Genomic DNA, 18,161 nt, shown 5'->3' with positions numbered 1-18,161 from the left:
TATATATTTTATTGATGTTGTTTTCCCTCCACTAAGGGTGTTGGCGAGTTGCAACTTGCAACACAATGTGTACCAAACAAACGAGATTGACCCAAAACTCCACTCATACTCCATAGTGTATAGAACAACATACTCAATAAGTGATAAGCCATTAGCTACTTTTACAATTTACAAACAAGAGCCTACCAAAGCAAAAAGGTTGGATTTAAGTTAGCAGAAAATGTTGCAAATACCTAAGACCATCTTGAACACTAATATACCTCCAATCCACAACACTCAAAATCCCCACACTCACCTTATTCACCTTCACCTTCCCATTACTCCTCTTTTCACCGCACATTAATCCCACGTTCATATCCGCCACCACTGCACTCCCCACCGCACTCGAGCAACACCCTGGAGCTGGAAGCTCCTTCGAGAACCACCCCTCCGCACCAGCCACAAAATTAATTTTCCCCTTACAGCTCATCATGGTGAAAACCTCTCTCCACCCTTTCAATATCACGTTCCACGTGATCTTCACCTCCTTCACGCTTTCTTCAACCGCCGCACCATCGGAGCCAAAGCCAACGTCGAAGCGAAACACGCCCGGGGGATCCATAACCAGCGACTCGCCGGATTTTGTCACGGAGAAGACGCTGGAATCGGCCGAGGAAATTGAGACGGCGAAAACGAGGTCTGCGAGGGAGAGCTTCAGCTTTGTGGGATTCTTGCGGCGGCGCTTGACAGCGGAGTGGCCTATTCCGAACAGACGGCGGCATGAAACGGCATCTGCAGAAGAAGACGGAAGGTTCGAGAGAGAAGGAAAATGGGCGGTGAGGAATGGTATCCAGAGGTGGTCGGAAGACATTGAAGACGACCATGAGTTTGAGACGCAGGAAGCTATGGCGAGGGTTTTGGGGTCAAGGTAGTGAGCGACGAGAACAAGGACCTCCCATGGCGGTGGTGATAGCGTTGCAGAAGGAGGATTATCCATTTGGGGTTCTGAAGGGATGAGTTCCTGAATTTACAAAGATCGAATGTTATATATTTGTTAAGCAAAGGGCCGAGTTACGGTGGCACGTGGCAGGCGTGGGTGCTACGCATGGCTCTTTAGTGCCACGACAGACTGGGTGTCGGGCCTTTCATGCTGTCGCCGAAACACACGTTCCTAAAGTGAGCTTTTTCGGTGGTTCCCACTACGTTTTTCACCGAATTGCTGAAACATTGGAAATTTGCATATTGACCCCCAAACCATATTTAACTTATTTGCGAAATGTACCACCAGAAGGCGCTGCTCTGCGTGGTAGGTAAGGCTGGGAATTACATTGTTGCTGGACTTGGTTACATTATCATTATATCATTGTCAATATATCAATATGATCTTTGCTTTCAAGTTTTAACAAGTTGTTCCCAGGCAAGATGTTATCTGAAAGGTGTAGGAGGGATAGTGCGTGCAATGTATTATATCTTCGGGGTTGGTTTGAGGATTTTTTTTATTTTAATAAATTAAATATATATAATAATTATTGTTTAAATAATTTTAAAAATTATTACCGAAATTCGTCAATTTCCCATATCTCGTTTACATGGTAAACAAGATAATTATAAATGAGATATACACGTATCACGTATACGTGTATATCTCATTTATAATGTAAACGAGATACGTGCAAACTTATTTCGTTTACACTATAAATAAGATAAGGCTGGAGACGATTTTAAATACATGTTATTCACAGTGTTGATTGTGCCCCCAATTTAAACTTTTCAACTACTTTCTCCTCTTTGTTACCCCTTTCTAATCATATTATCGATAAATAGACGATGACACGCATATTTGGTAACAATGGAGACATCATCAGGCTAAACGAGACTTCGCATTACGCTGGGACAGTCGACTTTGCGGTTAATTCTGTTATGTTGAATTTTATGCAATTCCATATAGATATATGTGTGTATCATGGTTAAAGTAGTCGCCAAGAACTAGAATATAGTTTGTATCGTTAGGAATAGGTCACTGGTAGAAATTTGGAACTCTATTTTATTTTACTTGTGTTAGGTTGTTACTACATAATTATTAGTTTGAAACTCTATTTTATTTCTTATAGTTTTACCAAATTTATAATTAAATTTTTATATTTTTTTAATTTAGTTGTTATACTACTTTATTTTTATAATTATATTTTTTTAAATCAAATATATTAAAATTAACATAATAATATTTTTCTCAAAAATATATAGTTAAAGATCTAATTATGTTCTTAATTATAAATATTTTTAATTTATAAAAAAATATTTATTTAACTTTAATATTTTTTATACTAAAAAGATATATATATATATATATATATATATATATATATATATCTTTTATTATAGGTGTTTCCTTTTATTAAACGTGGTACTAACCTCATTGAATTATAACTTGTCGATCGCTACTCTTTATTGCAGGATCCTGACCTTATGTTGATCTCTGCTCTACTGCTGCAATTCAACCAACCTGACACCAATCAAAAGAATAAAAGCAGTTTATTATGGAGAAGGTCATAAGAAGTTACAAATTGATAACTAAATAAAGACATAAACAATCGTTTCTTCGCAGCTATAGGATAGATGTAGATCCCTCGCTTTGGTGGACACCACTGAAAAAATCTCTGGTATATCCAGGACATCAACAGCAGAGTGCAGCCAATGATGTCCGTGACGTCTCAGTATGCCGCTGAACACAGTAACTGGTACATTCAAGCCAGTACAACCATTCTCTAGACAACGGCCGATACCGCCCAAAGTCCTAGGTAGAACCCATATAGGTGACATTTGAGTTTTTATAAAAGAAAAAAAAGAAAACCTAACTCAAATGTCAACTCTAAATCCAGATAGAAGTATCACACGCTAAAATGAATATTTACACGCTAAAATGAACATTCACACGCTAAAATGCCAACCCTAACTCAAGTGTCAGAGCACATGATAACTCAAAAACCTGTGGCATCAATAGATCAAAATTAATTTTGGCTGCCTCTAATACAAGCATCCAAATTTTTTCATTGATTTTTGAACAGAATATTTTGAAAGAAAAAATACAAAGATGAAGGAACAACAAAGCACTGGTTTTCAAAAATTAAAATCATAAATAAAATCCAAATATGAAATGTCATCATGAAGGGAGAGGCAGAGATCACAGGGATAATGCAACCAAACAATGAACAAAACAATGATAACAGAATTTCTTTTAAATAATAGAACAATCAAAACATGAAGCATATAATAAATCAAAAGATTACCAATTGTAAATCTTTTTAATAAGAACAGAAGTTAAAACAATGAAAAATGAAGCATATAAAAACTCATACAATCCCCAAGTAGAAGAGAATAATGAAAACATTCAGCATATAATGAAAACAGTCTGAACAGAGCAAATTGAAAAAGAAAAAATGGAAGCATATTAGAGATTCCGACAGAAGCAATGGAGTAATGAGGGAATTATCCATAGATGCATTATTATCGGCAAATCCTTCTTAATTTATATTATCATCCATAACTGACAGTCACAATCTAAGCACAATAACTCACACAAAAAATGGTAATACATCACTATCAATAATCAATTAATAAAAACACAAAACGCCAGCAATGAGCACTAGCATTAACAGTGACCCTCGAAGAACAAGCATGAAGAAAGAGCACGAAGAGGGTTTGATTTCTGAACAGAGCATAAAAAAACGAAGAACAAGCACTAGCAATAAGCACTGGCTTTCAATGGACGCAGAGAGCGGTTGAGTGCAATAGATGACGGTGACCAGGATGGCGACCAGGCGATTTGTGAGAGCGAACAGGGGTTGGACCGTTGGAGAGTGAACAGGGGTTGGACCGTTGGAGAGCGAACGCCGACAGCACAAAGAGGGAAGCTTCTAAGTGCAATAGATGGCGATAAGGACAGTCTCTCACTTTGACAAACGGACGACGCTAGCGATTGGCGGAGGCTAGCGTTTTTCTTGGTTGAGGTTGAGCCAGGGGTGGGAGGAGTTTGCTTTTTGTTCCTAAAGTCGATTGGAGAAAGGGGGGACATTGGCACAATGCGTGCAAGTACAAAATGACATCGTTTCCAATAAACCGGCCAGGTTCTACCCTAATCCGATCAGTCAGTTCTCGGCCGATTCAACAATTTGTCTCCGCTTTTAGAATAGCTGTTTTTGCTATTAAATCAAACCATAAAAATTATCAATTCGCAGTTGGATTAGTTCGACCGACTAATTCGGTCTAATTTTCAGAACCATAACTTCGACCAACATATTTATTTGGCCCATAGAAAAAAAATACATAGACTCAATGTTGGTTTGGATTAGTTTATTCGAATAAAAAAATTATTTTTTATTAAAAATAAAATATTTTTATGAAATTTTAAATATGTTTAAATATATTTTTTTAAAAATACTTTTATTGAAAAAACAAATTATATATTTTTTAAAAAAACATAATACTTTATTTAAAAAAATGATTTTAATATTTAAAAATTCTTTTAAAAATTCAATCCAAATTAACATTTTATTTGGCCAGTGCAGTTTTTACTCGTTCTAAATATGTTTAATTATTCTGTTAGTTTCTATAATTTTATCAAATTTGTAATTATATTTTTATATTTTTTTAATTGAATTTTTATGTTGTTTTAATTTTGTAATTAGATCATTTTAATGTCAAAAATATTAAAATTAATAAAAAAAATTAAAAAAAATTGTGATTAAAGATATAATTAAATTTTTAATTATAAATATATTTAATTTATAAAAAAATATTTAGTTAACTCTAACATTTTTTTATAATAAAAATATTTAATTACAAAACTAAAAATATTATAAAAATTTATTTAAAAAATATTAAAAAAATTTAATTAAAAAATAAATATAAAAATTTAATTACAAATTTAGTGAAATGATGAAAACAAAAAACTAATTTAACCTTTAGAATATTATAGACTGTGGTAAAGGCAGGGTATGAGCGGCACACAGTCCCATCAAGGATCAAAGATTAAATCTCGCTTTTATAAAAACATACATTTTTTTATTTGTTATGTTTGTATATTGGACACATTTTAGATACGATATTTATTGATATTTGTCCGACATGCATATTTTTTGTGTCTAACCGTATTTTAATAAAAAATAAAAGAGTATATACCAGTTTTGGTCCTGAAAGAATTTCAGACTATACACTTTTATCCCTAACTAAAATTAATTACTCGATTGGTCCCTAACAATTAACTCTGTTAATTCTAACAGATGACAAAATAGTCTCTGACAACTTCAACAGGGGACAAAATGGTCCATAATCTCCTCTGTTTGGAAACGACACTGTTCCCTCCCAATTTCCATCAAATCTTGCATAACACTAACAGTCTAACACTGTAACTTCAAACAATACAATGCACACTCTATAAATTTAATGTTCAGAAGAAAAAAAATTCTCAACTTGTTCTGAACCGATTCATACTCAGGAAACTAATGCCTATGCCTCTCAACTAGTTATCGTCTTTGATGGATCCCATGAATCTAGACAGCAAGTCTGATTTGTTAAGACTCGTCGTCATTGTTGCCATCTTTTTCCTCCTCTACCCTATCATCTCCATGACCACATTGTCCACCACTCCGATCGCTTCCTTCAACTTCTTCTCCAAACCAATATTCAGTAATCGCTTCAGTTTCCATATGAGCGGCAACGGCGACATTGCTCGTTGTACTGATAACTTGAATGCGAAGTCGAAACTGTCTGCCAACTTGGACTCCAGGAAAGAAGGAATGAAGCACTCAGTGTCTATTTCAAATGAGAATTTGCATATGATGTCGAAGAAGAATCTTCTCATGATGTCCTAATGTCCAAAATCTATATTGCTTGTCGGAGAGTAGAGAAAGGCGTGCCCTTAGAGTAGTTGTGGAACTTGGTCTTGAGGATGCTTTTGGTGGGTGAAGTGTAGAGGAGGTAGATGTACCAGTCACAAAGATTTAGGAAGTGTGTGGTCCATGACATATTGAGGTAAGTGTGACACGTGTGACAATTACACCATGGCTTAATCTTGGAGCTAAAGAAGAGGAAGGAAAAGATGGAAAAGAAGACTGTGAAGGTGAAGAAGGGGAGTATGAATGTTGGGGTTATGCGAGATATGATAAAAATTGGGGAAGAATCATTTTCGAATAAAGGGGTCAAAGATCATTTTGTCCCTTGTTAGAGTTGTCAGGGATCATTTTGTCCCTTGTTAAAGTTTTCAGGGACCATTTTGTCTTCCGTTAGAGTTGACGGAGCCAAGGACCTAAGTGACTGACGGAATTAATTGTTAGGGATCAATCGAGTAATTAATTTTAGTTAGAAACTAAAATGTCTGGTCTAAAATTTTTTGAGAACCAAAATAGATATATACTCAAAATAAAAAGTTTTTTTCAAACACATTTAGATATATCTAAATATCATCACGTATCATCATATCCAACTTTATTCTTAATAAGTATTATTGAAACGAGTTTATAAATAGTATATATTATTAATTATTAAAATAATATTATAATTTATTTAAAAAATTTTATATATATGTTGTGTCTATATTTTACAAGAATTTTAAATTGACGTGTTTCCGGCATGCGAATTTATGTGCTTGTGTGCTTGTGCCGTTGTGCGTAGATGTGTGTGACAAAAAGAGAGAAAAAATATTATAGGTGGATAATTTTATGGTGTTTACTATGGTACGATGATAAATTCATATGTATCGACACGTTTAAAATATGGACAAATAATAACAAGCCACTTAGAATCTATTTTTTCACATCAGCATTTAATTTTTTCTTTTTTAAATATATTTTATATCACCACTTTTATTAATACACCCCTTTAATTAAATAAAAATAAAAATATATTATTTATTTAATTTTATAAAAAGTCTTAAACATCCTTACTTTATTTGATTAGACAAAAATACCCTTTTAAATTAATCAAATTTTAGAATTCAATTAATCCTAATTTTATAGTTTCAAATAATTTAAATAATAAAACAAAAACATATAAAAAAACCAAAAATCAATCTTTCTTCATCTTCTCCAATTCCCCTAATCATTAGTATCCTCCTCTAAAACAAAGTAAAACATATCAAAAAAATAAAAAATCAATCTGTTCTTCATCTTCTAATATTATTCGTGTCCCCTCTCATCTGAAGCACACTAAAACAGCAAAATCCTAGCAATAATTAACTGTGTTGATCTCGGTAGCTACACCACCCACAGAATTTAAAGAACCTAAAAGGGAAGGAAGTTTAAACTACTCAACTGGACAAACGCTGCGTCTTTCTCCTATACGGAAGTTCTTTGAATGCCTCTTTCTCAAAGGTCTACGATATATTGATTGAGCGTGGTAGTTGGCTGCTCTATCTGACTTCTTTGCCGCCGGTGTCCCCAGGCTCAGCGCTTCTGCTTCTTCCTCTTCCCTCTGTCCGGAACCCAGGTAGCTCGTCCCCATCTTCGCTGGCTTCTCCGTCCGTGGCCAGAAAAAAAGTTAATATCTTCCCCTCCTTCCCTGTTTTCCTAGTTTCCAAAGTTTAAAATCTACTTTGCGACTTGCATTCATTCTACACAAAGATGTTGCTCTCCCTCAAGTACTACAGCCCTTTGCTGTACCAGCTGGAGGGAATGATATAGAAAACAGGTGAAGATTTAAGACTTAATATGCTCTTTTGCCTTCTATTGTTAATTACTTGATTATGAACTAGAAATTGGAATATGTATGTTCAGATGACTTATTATTATCCTGCATTTTGGTTCTGGATTGTCTGTTAATCTTTTTATGGCCACCTTGACAATGATGCTAAATTGCTAATTACTTGATATTTCCAGGAATGAATAGAATCCTTGATAAACCACTATTTTATGGTTTATATTGTGTTTTATTGAGTGGTTTTATCAAGCTTTTCACCCACTTATTCATATGATTTACATGTATTTACAATTCCTTCCCAAATTGTTCTATGATTGAAAACTTGCTTCCTAAAGACCTTTTAGTTGTATATTTTTATTTTCCTTCGTACCATTCGATGCTGTGATCTGTGTGTTAAGTGTTTCAGGCTTCATAGGGCAATAATGGCGTAAGGAATGAAGAGGAAGCATGCAAAAATGGAAGGAACACAAGGAATTGAGGAGATGACCAGTGAGAAGTCACGCGGTCGCATGGTTCACGCGACCGAACGAAATGGAAGAAATCAGAGTGACGCGTTCCCGTGCCTGACGCGACCGCGCGGACTGGAAGCTGCACGAATGACGCGAATGCGTGGACGACGCGCATGCGTGGTACGAAAAACGCTGAGTGACGCGATCGCGTGGACGACGCAGCCGTGTGACGTGCGCGATCTGCAGAATTACAAAAGTCGCTGGCAGAGATTCTGGGCCGCATTTCAACCCAGTTTTCGGCCCAGAAACACAGATTAAAGTTAGGGAACATACAGAGACTCAGGACATCACTTCACATTCATTCATAATTCATTTTTCGTATATTAGATGTAGTTTTTAGAGAGAGAGAGAGAGAGAGAGGCTCTCTCCTCTCTCTTAGGATTTAGGATTAGGATTTTTAGAACTTAGGAATATTTTTTATCTTCTTCAGATCAGGTTCAATGTTCGTATTTATTTATTTTCTCTTTTATTTGTTTAATGATCATTCATGTTATGATTTTCTTTATTTGATATAAATTGAGGTATTTTCAGACATATGATTTTTATCTAGCTTTTTATATTCTTGACTTTAATTGATTAATTGGAGACTCTTGAGTTATCAAACTTATCGTGATTGATAATTGTTATTTTGCTAATTGAATTGAATTCCAATAACTCTAGTCCTTTCTTAGGAATTGGCTAGGACCTGAGGATCAAACTAATTAGTCCACTTGACTTTTCTTTGATTTGGTAAAGGTTAACTAAGTGGGATTAAAACTCAATTCTCATCACCATCGATAAGAATAACTAGGATAGAACTTCCAATTTCTCATATCTTGGCAAGAGTTTATTTTATAGCCATTTATTTATTTTACTTGTCAATTAACATACTTCTTCCTTACTTTCAAAACCCCCAATTTACAAGACTCATAACCAATAATAAGAACATACCTCCCTGCAATTCCTTGAGAAGATGACCCGAGGTTTAAATACTCGGTTATCAATTTTAAAGGGGTTTGTTACTTGTGACAACCAAAACGTTTGCAAGAAAGGACTTTTGTTGGTTTAGAAGCTATACTTGCAACGGGAATTTATTCTGAATTCTAGACCACGCAAAAGTTCTCTCTTCAAAATGGCGCCGTTGCCGGAAAATTGCAAACGTGTGCCTTATTATTGGTTATTGTAAATATTTTTCAAAAAAAAAAATTTTCAGATTTTTATTTTAAATTTTTTTATCTTATCTTATCTTATTTTTCAAAATTCAATTTTTTTTTTCAAAAATTATATCTTTTTCAAAATCTTATCTTATCTTTTTTTTTTTTCAAAAATCATATCTTTTCCAAAATATTTTCTTTTTGTCAGTTTTTGTTTTTATTCTCTCCTACTACTATGAATTCTCACCCCTTTGGCTTCAAGTTTGATTCCAATGTTGTTGTTAGGAATAGAAACTATAATGAGAACAGACATCAAGGTTAGATGAATCAAAGATGGGAGGAGCCACAAGGATTTAATCAACCCTCATGGCAACAACCACCTCCAATAGACTATCAACAACCATTATGTTATGCATATCAAGGCAATGGCTATGGTGAGCGCTTTTTTGATTATCAACAACCACCACCACATGCCTATGAACCCCCTCCTCAACATGACTTTGGACCGTCATACTCACAAGCCCCTTTCCACCAAACACCTCCATATGACCCTAATCCTTATCCACCATACCAACCACCTTATAAGCCATACTTAGAACCACCACCTCAATATACACCATCTCCATATCCTTATCAAGAGGAACCACCTCCGTGTTATGAGCCTTTTCTCCCAATAAATGAACCCTCCTACCCACCCCAAACCTCCATGGAGAGCACACTTGCCTCTATCACTAGTCTCACATCTACTCTTCAAGCACTTATATCCCGTATGGACCAACCCTCCACCTCCAAAGTTCAACCCTCAAGCTCCAGTGCACTTCCATCTCAACCACAGAATGATCTCCCCATCCCATCACCACCATCCATGGAAGAGCACCCACATCCATCAATCCAAGAGCAACATGATCCCAATGATGCTATTGACATGGAACAAGAGAGAAGGGATCATCTTCGCGAATCCATACTTCATAAAGAGCTAGATGAGGCACTAAAGGTGAAGGTAGAAGAGACCTTTGCAGATGAAGGAGTAGTTGAAGGCAGTTATCATAGAAAAGAAGCCATCAAGGAGGAATACGATTTCATACTTAAACACCTGGATCAAGCGATAAATCGATTACCTTTCTGACGTTCGAACATTCAAGGAACTCCATGGCTTCATGTGGAGAATCTACTAAAGAACGTGGCATGATGGAGAAGTTAGAAACTCCGGTGGACAGTGAGCAGCACGATTTGGTATTGGAACAATTGGAAGAAGCTACGCCTGTCATTGAAGAGGAAGAAGTGGTTGAAGACTTAGGAGATGCGGAACCTCCATGGGAAACTCAAGTCACAGAGCCCCCTTCTAAGGAGTTTAAATTTAATGTTGAGGAGGGTGTACAACCTCCAAGGCATATCATGGTTGAAGACTTTGAAGGGGACGATCAAGAGATGGATTCAATCATTAATGAATTCTTATCTACCATTGAATCCTCTCCCATTGAACTTGACATGGAGATTAAAGAAGAAGAAGCACAACCTCCCATGCCCTTGGTGAGTAGTGAAGAAGAGATAAAATTAGAAGAAAGCTACCAAGAGGAAGAGGTTGATATTGAAGAAGATTGCAAGGAGGTGGAAGTTGTCAAAGAAGAGCTAGAGCTGGAAATCACCTTACCAAAGTTGTTGGATACCTCTCCCCCAAAGCCATCACCGTCTATTCCTTCATTCAAGTGGGTAAATCTCTCATCTCTAAGCTTAATTAGCTCACTTGAATATGCTTTACTTGAGACAGATGGTCAGCTTAGAGCCCTTTGTGGCATTAAGCGTAAGAGGGAGATGGTCAGTGGTAGAAGTTGTCAAGCAAGGTTCAACATGGTTATGTGCTCAAGGTTTAAATGCAAGGGTTGGTGTAAAGCTCAACTGAATGGGTCTAGGAAGTTGTTTGGCCGCTTTAGTGAGGATTCAGATTGCTTGCTACCTGGATGGAATCATGATGCTCAACAAGAAGACGAGTGCAAAAGCAAGGTTTGAGACCCCGGAATTCAGTCCAGCAATCAACACTCTTGGGGCCTTGTCACTTGCTTCAACTTGCTTGAAGGCTCTTTACGCCTAATTTGGGATCCCGGAGGCTATTGAAAGTACAAACATTGGTGGAGATTTCTGGACGAATTCAAGCACAAGCCACCATAGCAGGAAGCTCATCAAATGTCCAACTTAAGGACTTTAACTAAAAGTGCTAGGTGGGAGACAACCCACCATGGTATGATCGTTCTTTTTCTATTTTAGTCTGTTTTTGAATTCTAATTAAACCTGGAATTGTACATAACATTCATTGCATTCTGCATTCTGTATACTGCATGAAAAAAAAAATTTCGCACGCGACGCAACAGCGTCGCCGACGCGTTCCCGTCGTATGTGCGTTGGGAAGAAAAGAAAAGTGAACAGAGAGTCACGCGAAAGCGCTGCTGGAGGCGTGCTTTTGGCACAAATTGGTCTACGTGACCGCGTCGATGACGCATCCGCGTCATGTGGGAAACACGCCTCCCACGCATCCGCGTCACCCACGCGAACGCGTGCCTCAAAATCGACATAAAAAAGGTGTATGGCAGAAAGTTGAGCTAGAATTGGGCTGGACTCGTGCTTGAAGCACAAGCCCTGCTATGCGTACGTGTGCCCCACGCGTCCGCACCGTTTTCAAATTTAGGCCATCCACGCGATCGCGTCATCCACGCGACCGCGTCACCCAAAGTTTTGGCAAAATTAGTTTTCACCAGAGAGTTGCGCGGCCGCGAGGCTACACTCGCGCTGAAGGCACGAATCACTTCACGTGAACGCATGACCTACGTGTTCGTGTCACTTCATCAAAGCGCTATCCACGCGACCGCATGCCCCACGCGCTCGCGTCGCCTGCGCCGCACAGCTTATGCAAATCAGCCAAATATCTTATCTTTTCTTCCCCAAATCTAAATCTTTTCTTTCCCTTCTTATTTCTCTCTTCCTTCCTTTCTTTTTCTTTTATTTGGTGTTGAAAATTCATTTGGGTCATTATTTTTCATATTTTGCTTGTGAATTATTAAGGAATTATTTGACAATTATATATTACTTTTTTATAGGGTGCTTGCATGTTCAATTTAACACTTTCAATAACTTATTTACCATGCATGTTTTGTGTTTGTGAAAAAGCCTGTATGGCATTGTGCATTCTTAATTATTCTATCCTTCTACTCTAATGCCTATGTTTCACAAAACCCTTTTCAATATTTTATTAATTAAATATAATTGTCAATACAAACGTTATTGTTAGTTTCTCACGACTAATAATACATTAAGGCTTCTAATGCTTGATTTATGCTACTCATGCCTTTGCCAGCATGCCAATAAACATCTTGCATTTAATTGCCTCAATTCATCATGCTATGTTTCCATTGATGTCCTAATTTCATGGAGTCGCGACCATGTGTTAACGACATTCTTCTTTATTTTGGCATGATTATTACTCGTACTGCCATCTCCCTTGCTCTATCCCATTGACTTCATGTCCCTTTCTCTTCTCCCTTTCCAGGATAGCCACCAGGAAGGGTAAAGAGAAAGACTCTACAACGAGCACCGGCTGAGGAACCACAACCCTCGCCCACCTGCACATCTTTGCATGCACCGAGGACGGTGAAATCTTTAAGTGTGGGGAGGTCGATACCGATCTCCACGGGTTAGTTAGTCCCTTCTCAAACACCAATTTTTGTTTTTCATTGTTGCATTTGCATGTTTGATTGCATGTCTATTTGATTTTGTGCATATATTACCATTACTTGGTTGAAGTAATATTTTTCTTTTTCAAGAAACTTTTTATAGTATTTCACTAATTTAAATTAACAACTTTTTGAAAAACTTGTTTGAAGAAATATTATACTGGAACATGGTTTAGAGCTCGAACATACAAAACCAGTGAGATTTTGAGCCTACTTGATTGGTTGCATTTTATCAACCAATATATTTTATTTTTGTGTGTTATTCTCTCTAAAATTGTAATCTTTATCTTGCTTAATTCTATATTTCCATTGTTTGATGTATGCATGCACTTATATGATTGAGGCCTTATTTCACTAAGCTTACATACCCATATGGCTTTACCCTTTCGTTATCCTTTGCAAACCAATTTGAGCCTATTTTACCCATTTGTTCTTTACTTTAGCTCATTACTAACTCTAAGAGGAAAATAATAATGTCCTTAATTTGAATCCTTGGTTAGCTTAGACTAGTAAAAGTGCTCATGATTTAAGTATGGGGAAGTTTGGTTTGAAAATATTTGGTTTGAGTAATTGGGTGTTGTATATTTTTGTGAAAATGTGCAAAATAATAGTTGAACACATATTATTGCATTCAATACTTTTTTCATATGCATTGAGAAAAATAAGAGAAAAAAAAATAATAATAGAAAAAAATAAAGAAAAAAAAGTGAAAAAGAAAAGAAAAAGAGCAATTAATAAAAGGGGACAAAATGTCCCAAAGTAAGTGTTGGTATCAATGCATATGTGCTGTACTCAAATTTAGGATGCATGAATATGTGGAAAATACAGTTAATGGGAAGTTAGATTCTGCATTTTAATTAAATGGATTGTCTTAAGTTAGGTGGGAAGTTTATGTTAATTAAGGATTCAGATTTTAGTCCACTTGACTAAATACAATCCTACCTTGACCCTAACTCCATTACAACCCTTAAAAGACCTCTTGATTTGTGTATTGGTGCATTAAATTTTTGTTGATTGTTAGATGAAGAGCAAGCTATAGAAAGCAAGATTAGTAGAGAATTGAGAGAATTAACCCTAGACACTTAAGAGTTAGAATGATATACACTACCAGTAAGGGTTCAATGATTAATTCTATGTTCCCTGCTTTCATGAGCTATCTTCTTCTCGCAAGTTATCTGTACTTTATTTTGTGATTTGAATTAGTGAAATCCAGCTCATATTTATTCTTGAAAGATTTATTTACTTTTTCACCAAGTAGGTAGAATCATTTTAGCATGTAGTTGCATTCACATTCATAGGTTGCATTGCATGAGTCTTGCCTTTCCCTACTCATTTATTTAGTCTCCTTGAGTTTAGCATGAGGACATGCTAATGTTTAAGTTTGGGGAGGTTGATAAACCACTATTTTATGGTTTATATTGTGTTTTATTGAGTGGTTTTATCAAGCTTTTCACCCACTTATTCATATGATTTGCATGTATTTACAATTCCTTCCCAAATTATTCTATGATTGAAAACTTGCTTCCTAAAGACCATTTAGTTGTATATTTTTATTTTTCTTCGTACCATTCGATGCCGTGATCTGTGTGTTAAGTGTTTCAGGCTTCATAGGGCAATGATGGCGTAAGGAATGAAGAGGAAGCATGCAAAAATAGAAGGAACACAATGAATTGAGGAGATGACCAGTGAGAAGTCACGCAGTCGCATGGCTCACGCGACCGAGCAAAATGGAAGAAATTAGAGTGACGCGTTCTCGTGCCTGACGCGACCGCGCGGACTGGAAGCTGCACGAATGACGCGAATGCGTGGACGACGCGCACGCGTGGTACGAAAAACGCTGAGTGACACGATCGTGTGGACGACGCGGCTGCGTGACGTGCGCGATCTGCAGAATTACAAAAGTCGCTGGTAGAGATTCTGGGCCGCATTTCAACCCAATTTTTGGCCCAGAAACACAGATTAAAGTCAGGGAACATACAGAGACTCAGGACATCACTTCACATTCATTCATAATTCACTTTTCGTATATTAGATGTAGTTTTTAGAGAGAGAGGCTCTCTCCTCTCTCTTAAGATTTAGGATTAGGATTTTTAGAATTTAGGAATATTTTTTATCTTCTTCAGATCAGGTTCAATATTATTATTTATTTATTTTCTCTTTTATTTGTTTAATGATCATTCATGTTATGATTTTCTTTATTTGATATAAATTGAGGTATTTTCAGACATATGATTTTTATCTAGCTTTTTATATTCTTGGCTTTAATTGATTAATTGGAGACTCTTGAGTTATCAAACTTATCGTGATTGATAATTATTATTTTTGCTAATTGAATTGAATTCCAATAACTCTAGTCCTTTCTTAGGAATTGGCTAGGACCTAGGATCAAACTAATTAGTCCACTTGACTTTCCTTTGCTTTGGTAAAGGTTAGCTAAGTGGGATTAAAACTCAATTCTCATCACCATCGATAAGGATAACTAGGATAGGACTTCCAATTTCTCATATCTTGCCAAGAGTTTATTTTATAGCCATTTATTTATTTTACTTGTCAATTAACATACTTCTTCCTTACTTTCAAAATCCCCAATTTACAAGACTCAACCAATAATAAGAACATACCTCCCTGCAATTCCTTGAGAAGACGACCCGAGGTTTAAATACTCTATTATCAATTTTAAAGGGGTTTGTTACTTGTGACAACCAAAACGTTTGCAAGAAAGGACTTTTGTTGGTTTAGAAGCTATACTTACAACGGAAATTTATTCTGAATTCTAGACCACGCAAAATTTCTCTCTTCAATCCTGAATCTTGAAATTGGTCATAACACACAGGTCTTCAATTTCTAAATAACCTTAAGCTGCAGTTGCACTTCAGTTGATTTTTTAGTAACATAGCTGAATATTATCTTATTTGTAATATCTTCCACGGGGAGGTCATTGGTTGCAAAGAGATGAAAAGTATTACTGTCACCAATGACTTATAATCTCCATATGCAATGAAAAACATAGATTAAGTTTAATTATTGATCCTGCATGAACTATATTTAAAATACATATATTATTTTCTTGTACAATGGTATGGAGAGGTGATACATATCATGAACTATCATTGGTTGATGTCTTAGTGCCAATAGCTGTCTTGTTATGGTAATATGTTAATAATGGTAATGAATGGTTTTTTAAGGATTAGTTTGTGAATAAGGAATGAGGATATGGCAAAGTGTTTGAACTTTGTTTCGGATATGCAGTATTAGCACCTAGTACTGATATTACATAAGATGCTAGGCTAATATGTGTTGGAAATATTATCAATTGTTGGAGGTTGTGGTTTTTATGAATGTCTTGATGATCACATATCTGCCTTCGGTGAAGAATTAGGGACTGGAACTTCATGTAGTAGGAATTATGATCATTTTGATAGTTAAACTATCATGGAAGATGCTAAGATCTTATTTTAGCTTACTTCTGTTTCTCTCTTTTTCATGTGGATTTATGCTTAGGTTTTGTTTATTGATTCTTTTTCTTAATGCCTTTGAACTTAGTTTTTGCTTCTGTGAGTTCCCTTATTCATGTTTGTACTGAGGATCTGCTTTTTAGCCCTTTGTGCGTGCATGTCTTAACCATTTGAAGCAGGTTCTAGAGATTGAGAATGTGTATCCTGCCAAAGATTGGTGTTCTCTCCATAATCTCTCCCAGTCATCTTTGAAGCCTCAGATTTAGAATTTGAAGTGATCCATGATGATGTCAAAGCAACAAAAAAAGATGATGCACTTCGCTTGGCTGTCTCACAACTTGCTAATGAGCTTAGTGAGGAATTAATGTTATCTTTGCAGAAGTTTTTCGGTGTGCGCCGTGCTCAAGTGATATCTACGGGCTCCCTAAAGCTTGACATAGCTCTTGGAATGGGAAGATTGCCAAAGGTGACATTAGTGCAGCCACTAGTTAGACATAGCCACAAAGATAGGAATTTGTATTACGTTTTGCAGTTTGATGGTTGTTGACACACGTTGTCAAATGCTCTGGTGTTCCCTTCTTTTGCTTAAATGTTAGTCATATAGCTTTGGCATCTCACTCAGCTAGTTCGTTTTCTGTGTTAGCAAGCTTATATTCTGAGAACTCCACCTCTGGCATCCTATTATATATTCATGAGGTTTCCTAATTTCTATTACGTTTTAACACGTTAGGGTAGGATTGTTGAAATTTATGGACGAGAAGCAGCTGGCAAGACAACACTTGCACTTCAAGTTATTAAAGAAGCTCGAAAGCATAGAGGTGTGTACAAAGATTGGTGATAGATGATATTTTGACAAAGAAGTTCTTCATGTGTTTGAGTTTAAAATATGAATACACTTTATTAGAGTTGAAATATAAAGGTGTTTGAGTTCCTTATGAATATTGGTGTCATTAGTAAGTGATTATAGGCAATCAATAATAAATAATTAATTCTTGGAGCACACTGGAGAAAATGATTTTCTCTGTATATTCTGTTGGCAGGATATTGTGCATATCTTGATGTAGAGAATGCATTGGACGCTTCACTTGTGGAATCAATAGGTGTGAATATCGAAAAATTTCTTGTCTCACATCCAGACTGTGCCGAAAATGTGTTGAGCATGGTTGATACATTAACGAAAAGTGGAGCTGTAGATGTGATTGTGGTTGATAGTGTAAGTATATATGTTAACTAGCGAGGATTTGGTAGAGCAAAAATTTGTCCCATACTAAATTTGTCCACAAACAAACCTTCATCCAAGTATTTGTCTAGCTTTTGATCATTTCCTCTTTGGTTCTGTTTCTTATATGATTATAACTTCTACGATGACTTTGTTGTCCCAGGTTGCTGCCCTTCTACCCAAGCGTGAACTTGATCAGTTAGGTGTTAGCACCAAACTAGATTTACAACCCCAACTGATGACCCAAGCACTGCGGAAAATTCAGTATTCATTATCACATTCACAAACTCTTATCATTTTTGTTAATCAGGTTGAAACCATACTACTTGATCAATTTCAAACCTTACTATTTGAATTTCTTTTTGTAATATATTTACGATTCACTGGCTTTATCATTCCATCTTCGTACAAAATTGTAATATCCCGGCAAGTGGCAATTCAAGGAAGGTGAA

General features: G+C 36.1%; 2 protein-coding genes across 2 annotated transcripts; one reads left to right on the top strand and one right to left on the bottom strand.

Annotated features, from left to right (window-relative positions):
* Positions 1–68: 68 nt before the first annotated feature.
* On the bottom strand, positions 69–988 carry LOC130970056 (probable F-box protein At5g04010). The gene has a single exon (XM_057896013.1). The coding sequence runs from the start codon at positions 974–976 to the stop codon at positions 206–208; it is 771 nt and encodes a 256-aa protein (XP_057751996.1). The 5' UTR covers positions 977–988; the 3' UTR covers positions 69–205.
* Positions 989–16,109: 15,121 nt separating this feature from the next.
* LOC130965639 (DNA repair protein recA homolog 2, mitochondrial-like) lies at positions 16,110–18,160 on the top strand. The gene is made up of 5 exons (XM_057890402.1): positions 16,110–16,122; positions 16,733–16,956; positions 17,221–17,308; positions 17,531–17,703; positions 17,873–18,160. Exons 1-5 carry the CDS (start codon positions 16,110–16,112, stop codon positions 18,158–18,160), a joined length of 786 nt encoding a protein of 261 aa, XP_057746385.1.
* The last annotated feature ends 1 nt before the right edge of the window (position 18,161 follows it).

The sequence above is a fragment of the Arachis stenosperma genome, chromosome 3 (assembly GCF_014773155.1).
Source record: "Arachis stenosperma cultivar V10309 chromosome 3, arast.V10309.gnm1.PFL2, whole genome shotgun sequence".
Taxonomy (NCBI): Eukaryota; Viridiplantae; Streptophyta; class Magnoliopsida; order Fabales; family Fabaceae; genus Arachis; species Arachis stenosperma.
This window is presented reverse-complemented; position numbering and strand designations above follow the sequence as displayed.